The following is a 21,205-nucleotide window of genomic DNA, read 5'->3' as shown; positions in this document are numbered from 1 at the left end:
AACTGAAGCCCCCCTCTTTTTTGTCCTCAGGCTTTTTTGTGGGTTTCCTAAACAAAAGGAGCAGCAGGATGGAGGATTCTGTGGTGGTCCTTGGATGATGGAGGAATGGTCTACTTCCTGGTTCTATCAGTCATTTTCTGTTTTTTGCAGTTGGCAGAAAACTCTCTCTCTGCTATTGAGTTCTCTACTACAAAGTTCTTCACCTACTTAGTGGAAGTGGAGAAATCCACCATTTAGGCAAAATGAGTGAGAAAATGAAAATTGTGAAGTTAAAAACATGGCCGTGGTTCTAAATGTCAGTCTGTTGGTACCTGATAATTTGCATTTATGTTAAAATGTTGATAATTGAATTAGAATATCGTATATATTAAGGTATGTAGATGTACTTGCGTTATGTACCAACCTATGCAAACTACATGCAAGGTGCACTGATTTAAATGGAAATGACAAGTGTAGGTGAATGTTGTAAGTAGTTGTAAAATGAAATATAAAATGACCCATCTGTTGAACTAAATGAGTAATATATCTAGATCAATCAATCAATCAGTACATTTATATAGCGCGCTACTCACCCGCGAGGGTCTCAAGGCGCTGGGGTGGGGGGTGCTGCTACTGCTCAAATAGCCAGGTCTTGAGCTGTTTCCTGAAGGTGAGATGGTCCTGTGTCAGTCGTAGGTGTGCGGGGAGGGAGTTCCATGCTTTGGCTGCCAGGTAGGAGAACGATCTTCCTCCGGTGGTGGTTCTGCGTATCCGTGGGACGGTGGCAAGGGCAAGGTTGGCGGAGCGGAGCTGGCGGGTGGGGGTGGAGAACGAGAGGCGGCTGTTGAGGTATTCGGGACCCATGTCGTGGAGCGCGTTGTGTGTCTGGGTGAGCAGCCTGAACGTGATCCTCTTGCTGACGGGGAGCCAGTGCAGGTTTCTCAGGTGGGCGGATATGTGGCTGTGGTGAGGGATGTTGAGGATGAGTCGTGCGGAGGCGTTCTGTATGCGTTGGAGTCGTTTCTGAAGTTTGGCAGTGGTTCCTGCGTATAGCGCGTTTCCGTAGTCCAGTCGGCTGGTGACGAGGGCCTGGGTGACGGTCTTTCTGGTTTCGGTGGGGATCCACCTGAAGATTTTTCGGAGCATGCGCAGGGTGTTGAAGCAAGAGGATGAGACGGCGTTGACTTGCTTGGTCATTGTGAGGGAGGAGTCCAGGATGAATCCCAGGTTGCGTGCGTGGTTCGTGGGTGTCAGTGCGGTGCCCAGCGCTGTGGGCCACAGGCGGATGGGGATTGTCCGAGGATGAGGACTTCCGTCTTGTCTAAGTTCAGCTTCAGGCGACTGAGCTTCATCCATTCTGCGACGTCTTTCATCCCTTCCTGGAGGTTGGTTTTGGCGATGGCTGGGTCTTTGGTGAGGGAGAGTATCAACTGGGTGTTGTCGGCGTAGGAGATGATGTTGATGTTGTGTCTGTATGCGATGGTGGCGAGGGGGCTCATGTAGATATTGAAGAGGGTTGGGCTGAGCGAGGAGCCTATTTGTGATGATGTATTGGGCATTGTGAGGTATGATCAAGCAATGTGTTATTTTTTAAAGTTGAGGCACATACACGTGCAGCAAACCGGTCAGGATTCTGTTAAAGACAGTCAGTTGCTGTGAGTATGCAGGTTTGACAGTCATGTCACATCTATAGTGATATTCTGTACATGTTCTAGTCTTCAAGCATATGCCCTCTGTAACCAGCCACTCCGAAAGGGCTGGCCTCTACACTCATCCTACACCCATCCATCACAGGCGTCCCTGGTCAAGTGATCCTGCCAATAAAAGGTTCCGGACGCACGTGCCCAGGGCCAGTTCTAGTTACTAGTGCCCAGGGCCAGTTCTAGTTACTATAACCATGCCTCTGTGTGATTATTCTAACGGCGTGAGGGCCTAGTGCCCGAGCCACCACAATGGCGATGTGCGGGGTCTGACCGCGCGTGGTGCTGGCAGCCGTTTCTCAGTTTGTGGTAGAGGAAAGAGTGTTCAGAGTCTAGTGCTCACCCCCGCACCTACTGCCATCTTGATAGCAGTTGAAGTAGGATGAGTAGAAGGCCACCCAGTGCATTCACGGCATACCTCTGTGAGGCCCATACAGCTGCACACATTGCTGATACCCCTGCAGCTGCAGTACTGACTGGCCCTTTAGGGAGGGACCCACCACGGGAGGAGGTGACCAGCACTGTCCATGAGGAGGGTGCCCGGCCCGCCGTGGTGAGGATGCCGAAGGAGGCATGTGAAGACAGCGTGGCATTACACCGTCCATCGTGCTGTGACTGATGCGGAAGGGGGTTGCCCTGAGAGACTATGAAGCACATCCGGCCAACTGGTAAGCAAGTCCCAGCAGGGAAAGGTCACAGCAGCTGCGGCAGTACCTGGGGACGAGAGCAGGGCAGCGAGGCAAGAGAACGCGCCCCAGGACCCTTAAAGTATAGAAGGGCCGGTGCATGCTTATGCCCCGCCTGCTGCCATCTTTCCCAGTGACGTAGGAATGAGAGCGCCTTCCAGACATGGCGCGACACTCCTGAGCCCCGCACCGGCATCTGCAGCCCTGCATGTCGTGTCACCCCAGAAAAGAGGGGAGAGAGAAGTACTGGTGCCCCAGTGGAGACTACTGACCCACATGAGGCTTCCCTGTATCCACTGCTGACAGTGCATGGAGGCCTGTCCACCTCCTATGCTGCTGTTGTGGGCCTGGGGAAGTGACACGCTGGGAGGGCATCTGAACTTAAAGGCAACGGCCCAGGTGCTTAATCTAAGCCGGTGCTTTCCGGTGCTCATCACCGGCACTTAATTAGTTTCCGGTGCTCGGCACCGGCACCTAATTGTCAACACCCTACTTAGAACAGTCAACCACATGGTGGCGCTGCTCATCTAATTGAGAGATGAGCAGAACAACGGTTGTTTAGGAATACAATATAATTGAATTGCAAATACCTGCCTCCCCAGCCATTCCTTTAGCTTTGGGGACCTGGAATAATCAGAACTGTCGCATTTCCATGCAAGAGAGATGATTAGCAGTTGTTTTGGCAGCGATGACAAGGACGATGGGTGGTGCAAGCTGCAGTGGCCTCCTGGTCAGAGCCCTGGCACTTAATATTTTACAAATTAAGCACTGAGCGGCCTGATCAGGCGAATGCTCAGGACAAGCTTCCCCTCAGCAAGTGGCACCTTAGGAGACCCCAGCCTCGGCCGGCAAGGTAGGTTGTACCACACAAATGCGTAGAGCGGCCCAAACCAGTCCCAGGAACAGCAGAAATGAGAATAAGGTGCCGGGATCTTTAAAATGCAGCAGCATGGCGTGTTTGTACCTGCAGGTGCAGTGGAATTCGTCAGCACATGATGTCATCATCTGCGACCGCTTGAGGACGGTGACCACAGCGCCATCTAGCAGCTGTTTATAGCACCAAGTTATGGCTCCCGGAGAGTGAGGGAGAGAGTGCATGTAGGAGTAATTCGCTGCAAAGGAGAAATGGAATGCATTGGCAAATTGCTTGCATTCCAGCACGAACCACAATGAATGCCTGAGGCCGTGAGAGTGAATCCCTGTTCCTTGAGACTGATCATAAAGACTGTGCAGATGGCAGCAGAGATCTTCCGTGGAAGAGCCTGCAGCGCTGAATGGCATTGTACGTGTTAAGTGCCCCCTAGAGGCCATAGGCCCCTACTGCAAGTTGAAAGCCTCTGGTGCCTCCAGCAGCTATAACACTGCAGTGATGGTGCCCTGTCCCTCCGTATGGTAAACATGATATGCGGGAATGACAGAAAGTGTGTCACTTAACGCTTCACCAAGAGCAGCAAGGCACGAGGTAGGCCCAGCGCAGCCATAGTAGTGCACGCCCCCTAGTGGCTAGCTGCCGAGCGCAAGGGAGAAGATCTGATTTTTCAGTGAAGTAGAAGGTAGAGACGAACCAAGACTGCCCCACATGCTCCTGGTGACTGCACATTGTGTGGAAGGGAGAGAATATAAATCACTGCGGAGGGAGAACCCTAGATATCACGAAATACTACAGCAAGAGACTTTAACCCCCCGCACAGTGCACCAAAGAGCCCACAGCTGCCGAAGGCGCTGCAAAGAGTCTTTTGGAGCAAAGACAGTGAAGCCGCCTAGCCAAGCAACGGCCGACCAAGGCAGTGAAACCAAAGGCAGCCAAATCACCAAGCAGGAAAGTTTAAGAACAGCCATCGCCTAAGAAGAAAAGGGATAGAGCAGCACGAGTCACTGAGCCACAGGCTGCCAGAGAAGGCTCTAAGTGCATTGGCCTAAGAATAGAGGCCCACAACAAAAAGAAGAAGTTACCGAAGAGAGATGAACGGGCATGCAAGGCTCCAACAGAGGGTGCCTTGGAGAAGGACGGAGAGCACGTGGTCAGAGGTGTGCACAGGGCCGCACCAGGAAATCTGACTGCAGAGCAGGAGCCCTGGAGAGAGAAAGAGAGAGAGAGAGAGGACTCAGAGAACAAGAAGGACTGTTGTATGACAGAGGCCACACCGGCTGGCCACCCCAGCACAGAATGGCCACCGTTGTCCCACCGAGCCTGTCACACGGAGTGACTGGCCTTGCCAAGCACGCCTGCACTTGGGCAGGACAAAATGCTGCAAAGGCATAGCTTTGAGGCACAAGCAGTGCGTCCTCAAGTGAAGAAGAGGCAATGGAAGAAGGGTGACCCTACAGCCAGGGAGCAGAGCACCAAGAAGATCCCTGAGGGAGAGGACAGGACTTGTGAGAGGTCGACAAGGAAAAAGAAGACCCGTGAGTGGTCCACGAGGGGAAGAGTCATGTCCTACCGACAGGACAAGAGTCAGGTCCTAAAGATAGGACAGGAGGTCCTTGTGAGGAGAAAGTCGCAGTGAAAGGTCTGGTCATGAGATATTGGAGAACAGAATTAGTCCTAGAAGTAGGAAGTGACTAGGGAGGTCCATTTGAAGTGCACGTCGCATCGAGAGCAACACCTGGAAAGTAGCAAAGCGTCCCTGGTGTTGAGGGAGGCTGGCCACCCAGAAATCATCTGTTATACCCAGTGAAACTGAAGCCTGCTGAAGAGAGCATACTCGACCATTTGTACCATCCATCTTTGGGATTGCATGAGAGACTTGGTCATGGTCTTGTTCGGACTTCCTCAGTGACCCCGGTTGTTGGGCCTATAAGAGACTCCGAACAATCCACACAGGCCCGTGGCAATCCAAGGGAAATGGCCTCAAGGGAATTCTGGTGAGAGGGGTTTTCCATACACGAGAGATGCGTCTGCAGCAGCTCCATGACAGGCACCAGGAAGCTCTGAGGTCACGGACAGAGACTGGTCACCCAAAGCAGAGCAGACCCTGAAACAACCACCCTTGCGGCGGAACGAGTGACTGGTAGGTGGTACTGTTAGCGATTCCTCAGTGGCCCTTTTGTGCAGTCTGGGAGAGATGCTGCATCGTCCACACAGTCCCGTGGAAGCCAAGTGAAAAGGGCCTCGAGGAAGTCCCACGTGAAAGGCTTCTGGCAAGAGAGGGAGGTCTGAAACTCATCCACCAGTGGTTACTGGGAAGCACCACGGCCATTAAGGAAGTCTCTCAACCACCGCATTGTCATTCTCCATCTTTGTAGGTTGGCCATCCATGGAGCCAGTGCGTTTTCAAGACGCATGGAGTAAGATAACACCTCCACAAAGTGGCGAAGTCCCACATAGCTGTGTGATTCAACAAGGTTTTTTGCGAAAGTTGCCACCAGCAGATGGAGTCCTTAAGACTCAGATCCAGGTCGATAACAAAGAAAGTCAAAACAATTCATTAATCATATTGGAGGAAATACAATTGTCAAATATGAAACTGTCATCATCCTCTTCAGTTGGTAAAAAGAAAATTCATATACAACCTGAGGAGATCATTTCAGGTCCAAATTGTGAACTTGGGCAAACTGCTCGTGTCGAAGAAAGTCAAAGTGCTCCGAGGTTACAAGGCACAAGTTCAAATTGTAATTTATCTTTGACTAATTTTCTACTTGAAAAGAATCCAACTATGATTGGGGATGGCTGCACCGTTTCTCCTGCAAAGTTACTTTTTATTCCATTGTATGTCTCAAGGGGTCAATATGATATTTTAAATCGTGGTAATATATTAAAATTAATAGCTTCTATAACAGAGCTTAGTAACTTAACATCGAACGCCTTAGAAGCTGTTCAATTCAAACAGGATGTTGATAACCTCAAACATGAAGTAACTTGTACCATATGGCAAAGGGAAGAGATCATCGATAGCATACTAAAATATGGACAACAATTTGAGAAATGGGGAATTAAAATAGAAAAATGTAAAGACAGTTTGTACTCAACATTGTTGATCACCAAGATTGACAAAGAAAGACATCTACAAGCTAAACCAACGATTATGGAATCAAAAGAGGAGAATGTTAAAACTCTGAAAGGGGCAATAGGATCACAACTCAATCTTGACTTATCTTCTGGCATAAACATCACATGTAATAGCTGGGCCCCTCAAATTTGTAAAGAAACACAAAAACAATTAGCGCCCTTGGAGGATTGGGCCTGGCTACAGAAAATACTCAGCAGAGGGAAACTTAATGAGAATGATTGAAGATGGAGCAGTTTGTTCAGAAAGAATGGCCCTATTAATTTTAACATTTGCTCTTGGAATGTATATGGACTTTCTAGGCTATTAGAAGATCATGATGCAATAAACTTTATTCAGAATTCTAAAATCTTAATGTTCCAGGAAACATGGAAAATGTGCCGGGAGCCCATATTAGGCTTTTATGAATATGCCAACTTTGCAACTCCTACATCTGTCCATGGTCGTGAAAAAGGCGGGCTCTCTATCTATGTTTCTTTGGACATAGCATTTCTCATCATGTAATAGATTTTCAATTGGCCTGGTTACTGTGTGTTAAGATAGATTTTGAAATACCAATAATATTCATAAATGTGTACTTGAGTGTAAAGAACGCAATTAAGTTGACTCAGCTTTCAGTATTATGGGAATCAATTGCAGTCTTATCACTTCAGTATCCGGCAACTAGTCTTATTATTTCTGGAGATTTTAACATGCATTTGTTCATTAAGAATTCAAGGACCGTAAAGAAGAGAGGTAATTCTATTATTAAGATGTTCTGTTCCCAATTGCAGAAATGGGATACTCAATACAATACGACAGGTGTCCCAACCTTTAAAAATTCTAGGCAACACTCTACTATTGACTATACCATTATTTCAAATAAATTAATGAATAGCCTTATTGGATTACATGTGTCCCCTAGAGTAGAAAGTGATCATAACCCACAAATAATTACATTATCATTGGAAGTGGACTACCTACCAAAACTAAGAGTTCCATAAAGGGCCAGTTGTTTATAATTTGAAAAGGCTGGCGTGGCATTCAGTAAAACAAGAGGAGATTTTGGACTTTTTAGTCCCTTTAATAGATCAAGAAATAAATAAGGGTTGCCACGGGAACTCAATAGTGGAAACGTGGCCAGGTATCTGTTCTTTACTGGTCGATCGCTTTCCGGTAAAACCAACTCTTAGGGGAAACCCTCATACATCGAAAAGGGAAATGTGGTATTCACATAGGTTATATAAAAAAAAAAGGCTCTAAATAAAGTTTCTTGTGCTTTCTGTAAACCATCACATGGAGTAGTTACATGTACGCAATTATGTTTAATAAAGAAATTAAGGAAATCGTATAAAGATGAGATTTGGAAAGCAAAAAGAGAATATAAGGAAAACTTCTGGATAAAAGTGCACCATCTAAGTAAGACAAATAATTTAAGAGCATTTTTTGGGTATTATTAACTCTTTGGAACATGGCAATATGAGAGCTAGTAGTGCTAATATTTCAGCAATGGCCTGGGAGTCTTTTATTCCTACTCTGTATGGGACGAATACTGCAAATGGACCAAACTCCTTTAACGACACATGTAACCCGTTGTCGATAATTAATATATATAATGAGAATAGAAGGCACGAAAATTGTGACCATCAATTATTAATATTTGAGACACGACAGATGGACATGGTAAAGTCATTGATAAGCAGGATGAAAAGAAATGGTGCGCCTGGTCCAAATGGGATCCCGAATGCTGTTTTTAAAGCAAGAACAGACATATGGTCAAAATTTCTTACCCAAATGTTCGAAGACATTGTAAAAACCAAGCAGGTCCCAGAATCTTGGCAAGGCAGCATAATACATCCGATTTATAAAAGTGCCCCCCCATAAAACCCAGCAAACTATAGGCTAATTGCCCTGACCGATGTAGAGGCAAAAATGTTTGCAACATTATTACTCAGAGATCTAGAGGAATGGGCAACTACAAGGAAAGTTATCCCAATTTGTCAAACTGGATTTCGAAGGGGACAATCTACAATAACGAATTTGCTGATACTTACCTTGCTGGCAGAGAAAACTAAATACAAAAAGCAAAAACTTTTTATTTGTTATGTAGATCTAAAGGCAGCTTTTGATTCTGTTCCACGTAACCTTCTTTGGGCAAAGTTATCAGCATGGGGCGTACCAAAAAACCTTTTAGATATGATTGTGCTATTTTATACAAATACCTGGGTACAGGTCAAAGTGGGGGATGGGAGTAGTACCACTCGTCGCATTGAAACATATAGTGGCCTTAAACAGGGCTGCGTACTTGCCCCCTGTCTTTTTAATCTTTTTATGGCTGATTTGTCTCATCATTTACATAGTGTCAATGCACACTCACCAATTCTTGCAGGCCAAAGTGTAAAATATTTGCAACATGCAGATGATACTATTCTGCTGAGTCACACACAAATAGAGCTGCAAAGATTGATAGAGGCATTTGATCAATATATATTGGCGAATGGTTTACAAATAAATGCCATAAAAACAAAAATTATGATAATAGGATCAACAAAATCAGATAAGACATTATGGAAAATGAAGGATTTATCTATTGAAACTGTAAAGCAGTATAAATACTTAGGAGTTACGCTGAATGATAGAATGACTTTTAAACCACACTTTGATAATTTAAAGGCCAAGGCAACTTCATTGTCTTTTGCCTTTAGATCATTGCGTGATAAACTTTCATGCCCCAGTCACAATCATTTACTAAAAGTAATGAAGGTGAAAATGATCCCTGCGCTTACATATGGGTCAATAATTTTCCGAGGATCAGATTGCCAACTGTTGGATAACTTACAAATAAAAGTTTTTAAGTCAATTTTTAGGATTTCAAAAAATGTTGGACACGCTACAGTTAGACTGGAATTCGGTCTGCTAAACCAAACATTGGTAAGACAAGCTGCATTTTTAAAATGTCTATTTTCACTTTATTTATCGGACCCTGAGTCCCTTGCATATATGTGTTGGCAAGAAATGAATAAGTAGGAGTATACTAGACCATGGAGGTCATACTTTTTTTTTTTTTTTGAAAAACCTTTATTGCACATAAAAATCAATACAAACATGGGCCTACAACCACCAGGGCCGGCCGCTAATATGTACATGGTCAACAACATCAAGGAAACAATGGGCCCCCTGGGGCTCAGCCGAATTGACAAAATATTGGGTGCACCTCAGAAGTTATCCGGATACATAAATTTTAGAAATACAAACAAAAAGGAAAAATAATAACACCAAAAGACAAGGCGGAAACCATCGAAAAAGAGGCGTCTAACCACGGCTGGGGGACCACACAGTACCAACTCCACCCTCGGGTGGTCAATGAGGATGATCAAGGGGGAGGTGGGGGGGACGGGAGAGCCATAACCATCTACAGGTGAAATGCAATAGTCCGGGAACCTCAGGATCAGGGGGACAAGGCAGCATCAGATGAGTCCACGAGGGGGGGTGTGCAGATGTTCCCACGGTACGCGTTCCACTGGCCCCAAATTCTACCCCACGCCCCTGGCTTACCCCGGGCCACATACACAGTCTTCTCTCTGCACATGCACCAGTCCATGTTCTTCTTCCATACTGACACGGTAGGAGGCCGCCGGGAACCCCAAAGCTGTGCGATGTCCCTCTTAGCAACCATGTTCCCAAGGGCCGCCCACCGAGTCTGAGCCGCATTATAATCGTTAGGCTCCCACACGTTCAGCACACATCGGCGAACCTCAGGCAACAGGGCGACCCCAGTGACACATTCCATGACAGCATGCACCCGGCGCCAATACTCCGCAACCTTACGGCACTCCCAGAGAACATGGAGAAAAGTGGCGCTGAGCCCACAGCCGCGCCTACAGAGCCCGTTTTCAGAGAAACCCATCAGAACTAAACGAGGGCCCGTCATGTAGACACGATGGAGAATTTTAAGCTGGACAAGACGGAGACGCGCGGGTATGGCCACCTCCTTAGGGGAGGACAGCGCAGACTGTCAGTCCTCGTCGTCCAGTTCCACCCCATCCCCGATCCACGCCTCCCGCAGACGCACGAGGAGATCCGCCCGAATGTTTATTAGTTTTTTATAGATAAGGGAAATAGTACTGTCGGGCAAGTGACCGTCGAGTATGCGGTCCTCGAGTGGCGAAGACACAGGGACTGCAGTCCCCGCCCCGATGGCCGAGAGCAAAGCGTGGCGAACCTGAACGTAGCGAAAGAACTCCCTCTCACTCAATTCGTACTCACTCTGCAGCGCAGCGAAGGATTTAACCGCACCCTTCACCCAAAGGTCACCCACTCTGCTGATGCCAATCGTGTCCCAACGCTCGAATCCCTTCGTCGTCCAGAGGCTTCCCAATCTTTCAGACGCAAACAAAGGGGTCGCGCCCGTCAAGCGATCATTCCAGCCCATGGCCACGTTCGCAGCCTTCCCCAAGCGTACTGCAATCTTAGTGGGACCGGTTAAGGTCCTCCCAGCCGATCGAGAGTAAAGCGCTCTGTTAAAGTTGCCGCCAGGCAACAAAAATCTATCCATGTCGAAAGCCGGATTCGGATCAGGTGAGTACGTTGCATGGTTAATAGCAGATAGCTGGGAAGCCCAGTAGTACCTCCTGATGTCCGGGAGCGCGATGCCCCCGTCGTACCAGGGGAGAGTCAGTTTTGCAAGAGCAATACGTGCACGACCGCCCCAGACAAGTCTCCTCTGTAAGCTCTCTACTTCCCGGAAGTAGGCCGCCGGAATAATATCAAAGGAGTTCTGAAGTGCGTAAAGAAATCGGGGAAGGGACATCATTTTAAAAAGTGTCGCACGACCGAGGGGAGACAAGGGAAGCTTACGCCAGCGGGCCACGTCTAACCTCAATCTCCGAAGTGGAGAGAGGAGATTATGCTCGTAGCGGATAGCAGGATCCAATGAGACGTACACCCCCAGGTACGTAAAGCCGGAGCTGGACGCCTTAATGGGAAAACGAGAGGGCAAGAGAGGAAAGCCACCGGTTATAGCATAGACACAAGATTTGGACCAGTTAATGATCAAACCAGAGTTCTTGCCGAAGGAAGTGAGGATGTCAAAGAGCACATTGAGTGACCTACGTGGTGAGGTGAGGTACAAGAGAATGTCGTCCGCGTACAACGAAACACGATCCTAGAAGCCAGGGGCCCACTGGATCCCTCTTATCGATGGTTCCCAACGGAGCCAAGCAGCGAGCGGTTCCAAAGCTAACGTGAAGAGCAGGGGAGACAACGGGCACCCCTGCCTAGTGCCCCTCCCAAGAACGAAGGGCCGGGAAACCCTCCCGTTAACGACCACCTGTGCCAGCGGGGCAGCGTATAAGAGTTTAACCCAATTAATAAATCCCGCCCCGAAGCCAAACTTTGCCAGGGCAGCCCAAAGATACGGCCATTCTATCGTATCAAAGGCCATCGTGTCGTCCAAGGAAACCAAGATGGCCGGCTCTGAGAGATACTCCGCCCTTGCAAGTACGCCATGTAGGCGCCGCAAGTTAAGGGCCGTATTCCGGTGCGGGATAAAACCGGATTGGTCCGGATGCACCAGATCGCAAATAACAGTAAGCAGGCGGTTCGCAAGAACCTTGGCGAGGATTTTCGGCTCCGCGTTCAGCAGAGAAATAGGCCTATACGAGGCGCAACGGTCCCGAGGTTTACCGTCCTTGGGAATCACGACTATAGTGGCCAGGCGTTGGTCAACAGGGAGAGAGCCGATTTCAAGCGACTCCGAGAACATACGAAGGAGAAATGGCGCAAGTTTATCCGGTTGCAGTTTATAGAGTTCAATCGGGAGTCCGTTGGGGCCCATAGCCTTGCCTGAGCGAAGAGAACGGATCGCGGTTGCAATCTCGTCAACCGAAAGCGGGGCATCCATCTGCTCACGCTCCTCCACCGACAAGCAGGGCAAAGCAATATCCTTCAACAAGTGGCGAGAGTCAGCCTCATCTCCAGTAGACACCGGGGAGTACACAGCACAGAAGTAGTCCGCAAAACACTCCACAATCTCACCAGGATCAGTCACACTCACTCCCTCCGACGTCTGAAGCACGGGGACCACTCGATTCACTCTCTCCTTCTTATCAAGCCAAGCAATCAATTTACCTGCCTTATCCCCAGCATCATACAGTCTACCCTGCTGCTCCCTATACATTGTCCGAGCATCATCCGTAACAAGGGTCTTATATTCGAACTGCTTCAGGTTGAGGGCGTGGAGCCCGTCCTGAGTGACACCCATCTCCAAGGCAGCCTCCAACCCCGATATCTCAGCCTCCAACGCAACCACCTCCCCGTTCTTAGCTTTCTTGGCCTCCACGATCAGGGATAGGGCATGTCCTCGGAGGACCGTTTTGAAGGCCTCCCACAGGGACACCGAGGACAAGACGGACCCCTCATTCTCCAGAAAATACTGATCAAGCGACTTAATGAGACCCTTGCGAATCTTGGGGTCACAAAAGTACCAGGGGTTAATGGGGGCGATCCGCCCGGCGGATCGCATCCCGGTATCGAAGAGGAGCCACAATGGGGAATGATCGGAAATGCCCCGGGCCAGGTGCTTAACCTCCCGGACCCGGGTGGTCTGGGCTGCGGGCATTAGAAAATAATCTAGTCTGGAGAGACTCCCGTGGGCCCCGGAGTGGAATGTGTACTGACTCTGTGTCGGATGTATCAACCTCCAGCAGTCCACCAGACCGAAAGTGTCCAAGAACCCGCCGAGCCACGCCTGGGTGGCCGAGAGGGCCCTGGGAGGGTAACGATCCAACTCGCCAGAAATCACGGAGTTAAAATCCCCACCCACAATCAGGAGACTATCAGGAAGTTCAAGTAACATGCGACCAACATCAGAGAAAGTGGAGGTCTGGAGGCCCGGGGGAACATAGACCGAAACCAATGAAAGAGTTTGCCCCTCCCACCGCCCAGTCAAAGACGCATAGCGCCCTCTATCATCAAGAGTAACTTTGTCAATCTCAAGCGGGAGGGAGGAGCGCAGCAAGATGCCCACCCCTCTGGAGCCAGTGGTGAAGCCAGAGTGTGCGACCAGTCGGTAGCCCCCCCTGTTCATAGCATGACATACATTTCCCACCAAGTGCGTCTCCTGAAGAAATACCACATCAGGGGCCAATCGACGCAGATATTGCAACACAACCCCACGTTTGATACGGTCCCCCAATCCGTTGACGTTCCAAGACATCAGTTTCAACCCGTCCCCCCCCATCCCAACACAAGAAGCTGGAGTCCCCGGGCACGCAGCCAGACACCTGAAACTGAAAGAAAACAATAACACCGCCTTGAAAAGAAAAAACACACAACCCATCCACCACTGCCACCCTCCCACCCCCACACCATTGCCACCCCCCCCACCCTGCACCCCTGCGGACTATACAGCCCCCCCAACTTGCAGTGTGCCTGTCGCCCTAACAACCCCATGCTACAAGAAGACCCTAGAGGAGGAAAGGGACCCGTCCCCACCCGCACCCAGACGAATCATTAATAGGCAAATATACAATTGAAGTAGAACCTGGCTGAGAACAGAAGGAAATGTCAAAGTAAAGGGCGAAGAATTATTCCTGCAGAGGCCCACCGCCCTCGGCACCGCCAGTACGCCCAGTTCGGTCTCCCGGTTCCGGCAGGGAATCCAACCAGTCACTCACTGTGTCGGGGCGTTCAAAAAAGAGAGTCCGATCTTCATATTCCACACGAAGCCTGGCAGGGAAAAGCATAGAGTATTTGATGTCCAGATCTCGAAGACGGCGCTTCACCCCCTGAAAGCTCATTCTCTGTTTCTGAACGAGTTGGGTGAAGTCCGGGAAGAGGTTGACGGAGGAATTCTCATACTTAACTGGGCCGTGCACCCTCGAGGCCTGCAAGATCGCATCCCGGTCTCTGTAATGAAAAGGTTTTGCAATGATAGGCCTCGGGGGAGCGCCTGGTCGAGGCCTACCGCCCGGGACACGATGGGCACGCTCCACGGCAAAGAATTTGCTCAGGCCTGAAGGAGCAAGATGATTGAGGATGAGATCCTCGACCATAAGGTCCACCGGACGATTGTTGGAAGTCTCCGGTACACCTATGACACGGATATTATTGCGTCGTGCCCGTCCTTCGAAATCCTCCAGCCGCCGGGACATCGCGTCGTTTGCAGACTTTAGATCGCCAAGAGTTGCCTGGAGGTCTGATACATCCGTGACAAGAGTGGACGTCCTCAAGTCCAACGATTGAACCCTCTCGTTAGTCTTAGAGAGATCCGCCCGGATTAACGTAACATCAATGGCAACCGTGTCAATTTTACGGGCCAGAGCCTCGTACTGCTGGGCGATGGTCTCCCTTATGCCGTTGATGGCGCCCATAACGTCCTGCAGCGACAATTCCGTGGAGACGGACGGACCCCCACCTGAGTCCTCCGTGACGGCACCCGCCGGCCCGGGGGTCCCTTTACCCTGGGTATAGCGATCCATGATGTTACTCTGGACTGGTCCTCCACGCAGGGATGTCTTGGTCTTCCGTTTCTCGGGATCCCCCTTGCCCCCCATGTTGGGCGATGCTCACCGGTGGGGTCCGCCCGGACCGATAGCAAATGGGCACCAGCAGATCAGAGACAGACTGTCCGGGAGCCCGCTCGGGAGAGTTGAGAAAAAGGGGGCACAAATCAGTCCGGTACCAAGGCCGGAGGATGCCCCAGCCGTGCGAAGTAGCTCCTCGATCAGGACAAGCAGAAGTGCAAAAGCGAAACTGAAAGTGGGTGCGCGGTCATTGGCAAGGCTCCGATGCCGTTGTTGTTCAACTACTCCCCGGCCCCACGGTTCACCAAAGCACCGGGCACAGCTTCCAGGTGGGCCTCCAAAATACAAGACGCTGTATTTCAGGTCGCCCCGGTCCGATTTTCGTTCTGAGAAGAGTTATGGAGTCAGCCAAGGTTCATCTTCCAGAATCTGTCCACAAATCCAGGATAGTGTCAGGATAAGTTGCGAGGAGCGGCAAGGGTCCGTGGAGCCCTGTGCTCACGCGACCATCTTGGATGCGCGCGAAGCTCCTCCCCCCATGGAGGTCATACTTAACGGAAAGTTTGAATACTTTTAAGCTCCAACCTTCTGATAATATGATTAGAAATTAAACCATTTTAAAACAGATTTTAAATCAATCAGCTAAATTGGTATGATTCATATTGGATCAGGAGCAGACTATAAAAAAAAGCATGCCTGGTCAGTTATTAATTCATATAATAAAATTGAACCCCAATTCTATTTAACTTCTTGTTTGAAACCGGCGGTAAGGGATATATTGCTCAAGCTTAGGTTTGGACATTACCCAACAAAAGATGGTACACCTATGTGGGTACAAGTTTGGCAATCACAAAAGTGTAGACTGTGGTTATATTAATGAAACGTTATTGCACATTGTATGCATTTGCCCTATATTGTGTCAAGAAAGTTTAACAATTTTATAACCTATATTCAACAATCAAGGGGTGAGAACGTGTCGCCAAGCGATAATACTGTGCCTTCAAGAGTGTATCATCAATTTAACAGTTAACTTTGTCAAATGTATCCTTATTGCTGAAAAAAAACTGGCTCAGGACGATGTTGTGGTCATTTAACAAGAATAGAAAGCGGCTATAATTCCAACTAAATTGTTTCCCCCATACTGACAATGCAACTTGATAAATTTTATAAAGTATCTGAGGGTCGGGCTAATTTTAAAAAGCGTGGATGCACTTTATATTTTAACTAAGATCACAACTGGACCAAACATGTGTTACTGTATGCTCTGCTTCTTTTTAGGGGCTGATCAGACCGGGGACTCAAAGATTATCTGTATTGATGGGTTTACTAATATGTATGGTGAATAATAATGAAATATAATGTTTATATTTGGTTATGAACAAAATACCTTTTTATGATATTTTATGTATTTTTAACTGTTATAAAGATATGTTAACACTTCCTTATTATCTTTAAGGAATGTAAGAAATTGCCTTGTTTTACGAATTGTGTTGTTTTATTGTAATGGTTTTAATCGGACAATAAAGAATATGTATGACTGATTCACCAGTGCGTTTTCAAAGATATATCTGCAGCGGACTTCACCACTTCTCCTGATACACCATCCAATTGAACTGTGTAAATTGACTCCAACACCGTGAACCCAGGCGAGACAGAGCAACAGTGTCCATGCAAACTGCCTGAAGAGACTTGGTTATGTTTTGTTTAGTTGTGTTCTTTTCCCAAAAGTTGGACTTTATTTCTTTTCCAATAAGGTTTGGGAGGTATCTAGTGATCTGCTGGACAGGTTCTAGTGTTCCAGCATATGCCCTATGCAACCAGCCACTCCCAGAGGGCTGGCCTATACACTCACCCCACATCCATCCATCACTGGTATCACAGGTCAGGTGACCCTGCCAATAAAAGGGGCCGGGGGCACGTGCCCAGTGCCAGTTCTAATTATCATAACCATACCTCTGTGTTATTATTCTAGAGGCATGATGGCCTAGGACCCGAGCCACCACAACGTCGTCGGCGAGTGAATTGCAGAATAAACCTTTTTAAGCTTACCTGCTGTCCGGAGTCTGTCTCTCACTACATTTGGTGACAGTACTGGTGAATCATCATTCCACCCACCTACGCCTGGATTCCCTCCACGCAGGCAGCTGTACCTCGTCATTTGCTGGTGTCCGCTCTTCAGCTGGTGGCACTTCAGCCCTCATGAACGGGATTTGACCTGTTGGCGCAGTTCAGGAACACCACCCGGATACTTTTTGCTGAATTACAGGTACTGTTGGTATACCTGCAGGCGCCGCGCACATGCGCACACATCAGTTCACCCTGCATCTTTTGTATTGGCCCTCCTCGCACTCTACATGTGTAGGTGTGTTTATCAACCAAAATCTTTGGAGTTTCAACACGTCTTCACATTGCATTACAGGGTGACTCCTTTTTCATTATTAAGAGGTAAAAAGGTGCACATAGCGTTGCTTCCATCATGGCCTAATGAAATTGCGCCCAAGAACAACGAGGTACGAATGAATAGAGATGATACTGCCCCAAACGTGTTTTTGCAGCAGGCAAAATTGAGACATGACTTTGACAAAAAACACAGTCAGTCAAGAGAAGGCCTTTGAGATAGGTGATTGGGTGCTGATTTGGAATCCAATCAGGATAAGGATAGGCAAGTGCAAAATGTCTATGCCTGTACAGGTGCGGCACTGATTGTGGGCAAAGGATGGTGGAATAGCAGGCAGTTGGTAAAACTTACACAAGAGCCAGCCAACATCATGCACAAAAAGGAAGGTTCTGTTCTTGATTCTGACTGGGCACAGTCCAGTGAGAAAACAAACGGAATCAAGCAGCAATTCTGAGGATGCCCATATACCTGTCAATGAGAATGTCTCTGCAACTGTGCCAAGCAGACATGCCAGTCAGAGTAATGTAAACAGATGTGTTGCATTTAGAATGTCAAATGTGGTTGTGGATTGTGAGGACAATGTCGTTTCCGAGAGCCACTGAGGTTTATTTGTGCAGGTGCAATGCAAGTCTATGCTCAAGAATATTTAAAATAAAATAATATTTCCTTAAACAGTCTGTTGGCAACTTAAACTGTGAGTGAACAAAGATTTTCCCCTTCCGTCTCATGGTACAGATTCATGAGAATCCACCACGCCGGCCCCAACCACCTTCTTGACTGACCCTAGTCCCGAGATATTTAAGAGGACAGAGTGAACTATCTAAATATTGATGTATTCAAACAACCAATGATTAGCCTTTTTGCCAAAAAACATGACCCTATTTGCTGTGAAAACGCAGGTACAGGTACTGTTCGTGAACATACACCGAGGAAAAAACACACACACTTGCTAAAGAGAGTCTACACAGCTAAGCGTGTGTTTTATTGGGAAAAAAAAAACATGCAATGCATCCGGTTGTTTATACGTTATGAAAGTGAAAGCTTCTCACTATACATCTCAAAGTGTGGGCTTCTCCCACTTACAGCGAATATCTAGAAAACATTTTTAGCTTTAATCTGGGCACTGTAGACGGCGGCACTTGAGCCAACGATGTATTTAAATATTCAGTTCTTTACCAAAATGCATGCTGGCATGGTTATTTCGTGATAGCAATGTAAGCAAGTGTAGTGTAGCACATATTTTGTCATTCAGGGGTGGACTGGAGCTGCAGGTGAGGAGAGCTCCTGCTACAAGTCTACAATCTACAATCCTGTCAAGGGTCACCTTCTCAAGTGTTCTTTAAACCGAGGGGCAAGGTGACAATATTTGGTCACATAGTGAAAAAAGTTTTGTCTGTGGCTTCCCTTTTATGGGGTCAAGTTGTGTGTGTGACTGGTAGATGTATTGAGTTTCATCTGCAGATGTGTATGGGACTCCCCCTCGTATTGAATGTGAGTGAAGACTTGTTGCTATATGTGTTGTCTACTAATTTTGTATAGCTTTACTGTTATGTGCCTGTGTTTTAGTTTTAAAATAAATGAAATATACAAAATAACTTTTTTTAAATACAAATTGTTTTCTCCTATTTTTTTTTAAGTGCTGTTAGTGTTATTCCCTCTCAGTGGTCTTTTGATTTTTGTGCAACTGTCTTACTGTACCTGTGAATGGTCATACATAGTGTATGATTTTGACTGGAGTAAATTTGAGCCTGCTTGGGCAATAGAACTATTGGAGTGATTGTGGAAGTAACTTTGGTGAATAGCAACTGGCTGACTACTTTGTAGGTGTGTTTTTGTGTTTCACTGTGCCTCCCTGAGCATTTCTTTATTTTTCTCTGCTCTTATCATTTTGTAGTAGATATCCCCAATTTTCCTACCTACCACTATGCCTTGATCCTCCCACACCATACATCTGATCCTGAGTTCTCTGCACTCATTACTGAGAGCTCCACATATAAGACATAAGGGAGGTGTAGTTAGAGAGCTCCACCCACATGGTACTGAATTGCATTTTTGAGTGTGAAAAGTCGTACTACTGGATTACTACTACCTATTGAAAATGCTCCGGTGAATAGGCTACATAGTGTTTGTTCATATACATGAAAGCAGTGGGCCCTTTATTGATGTTAAAAGAGACACATTTTGCCAGAACTTAACATCACAAAGTACTTAAGTAATGGATTGGACAATTTTGTTTCCCCTCAGCAGGAGGTATTGAATTGTGGGTATGCCCTAAATGTTCCTTGTAAATATTGTATACAATTACAGATACAGGAGGTAGATAGGAGAGGTGGGGGATATACACCCGAAAACTGCTGCTACTGACCTCCAAATATGCTCCTAACATAGGCAATCACGTTTTTTAGAACCATAGAGGAAGTCGTGTGCAAAGACTGAATACCTCTAACCTCAGGTTTCTCACCATTTATTCTATAGGCACCAGGCTGGATTCAAACGTTTTCACAGTAGTGCTCTAGCAAACCACTAGGTGGTGCCATGCAGCTTTGCACTGGCTTTCTTTTCAACTAGAGGCGCTCGGGAGTGGTGCTATGAAAACTTCGATATCCAGTCTGGCATCAGGGGAATAGTCTAAAGGTGAGGAAACTGTGGTTACATAGATTATCCACCACAAAGAGTGTCACTGAAGGTAACTAACTTGTTTATTTGTTTTGTGGCTTTAATTGCATGCAATATTTTGAATTTGATGTCAGCAGTGCATAGTGTGTGCAGGAAATGGCCACTGGCTTTCAGTGTTATGGCGCAGCTTAGCGGGACATATATTTTATCATCAGATTTTGATTTTAAGTATTAGAGAAAAAGGAGAAAGCAGAACGAAGAGAAAGATAGGAAAACAGTAACCAATAGAAAAAGCAGGAATGAAAAAGAATCCTACAGAATTAGATAAAGAAACAAGAAGCGTAGGGTGATTGAAAAAAGAGGTATGACTTGGAATCAAAATTAGGTAGTCTTGGTGTTCCGTAGACCTTGCATTCTCTGCGCCGGGCTCCCCAGAAAAACTGGGGCTCCTGCACGTTTTTTTCCTGCCGTTTAAGCACTGGGCAGGGCCTCAATTAAACTTGACGCTCATGGAGCAGCTGAAGCCAATAGAGGTCTGGCGGCACAGCACAGCGAAACAAGGGAACTTTTATTGATTTTGACTTTCCAAATAAATCAGTAGAAATTGCAATTAAAAACATTTGTTTTAATTTTCATATCATGAAAAACTCACTCTGCTTATTTCTACTTTTATTGTAGGTGCAGGCTATCACTCCGAATCCAAAGCTAAGGAATATAAACATGTTTGCAAAAGGGCATGTAAAAAGGTAAGGTGGTGTTGTCTTATGACATACAAGTTTCTCATGGAAATGGAATTGCAGTGTATTGTAATTAACCCAAATAGTTGTCTTCGGAATGATTTTAATTACTGCTGTCTTTTTGGTAATGTGCATTGACACCTGCTACCAGCCATTCCCTTCATACTTAACCAGGAGGTGTGCAACTTTGTGGGCGAAAAGAGGATTAGCTCAGAAGCCATGCAGTGAAGATAGATATACGTTCTTAAGTGGAGTGGCCATTTTGTATGTTTGCTGAAATAATGTAAGTACGTTTATGCTGCTTGGGAAAAGGAATGAATGAGGCAGTACGCACAACTCTGAAGGACAACATGTCTTCATTTTGTTTAGTTTTGTCATCTTACTCTCTGTTATCAGTATGGCTAGGTCACAGTTCAGTGCCTCAACACTTGAGTTTAGTATCCGTCTCAGAATCCTCCTAGTCTACAAAATGGCTGTCGTAGTGTTTTTTTTGTTTGTCTCCAGTCGCCTGCTGATATTCCTCAGTGTGCCCACTTGAGGTCTCCTGAGGGGTTTCCCTGAGGGGTTCTCATGTGAAG

The 21,205-nt window shown here is 47.0% G+C and overlaps 1 protein-coding gene across 1 annotated transcript in view; it reads left to right on the top strand.

Moving 5' to 3' along the window:
• The window catches only part of TASP1 (taspase 1), a 662,603-nt gene that overhangs the window by 89,210 nt on the left and 552,188 nt on the right, over window positions 1-21,205 (top strand). The window contains exon 3 of the mRNA XM_085612698.1: window positions 20,569-20,636. Coding sequence (XP_085468824.1) covers window positions 20,569-20,636 — 68 coding nt within the window. The remainder of the gene's footprint in view (window positions 1-20,568; window positions 20,637-21,205) is intronic.

Source organism: Triturus cristatus, chromosome 6 (genome assembly GCF_964204655.1).
Source record: "Triturus cristatus chromosome 6, aTriCri1.1, whole genome shotgun sequence".
Taxonomy (NCBI): domain Eukaryota; kingdom Metazoa; phylum Chordata; class Amphibia; order Caudata; family Salamandridae; genus Triturus; species Triturus cristatus.
This window is presented reverse-complemented; position numbering and strand designations above follow the sequence as displayed.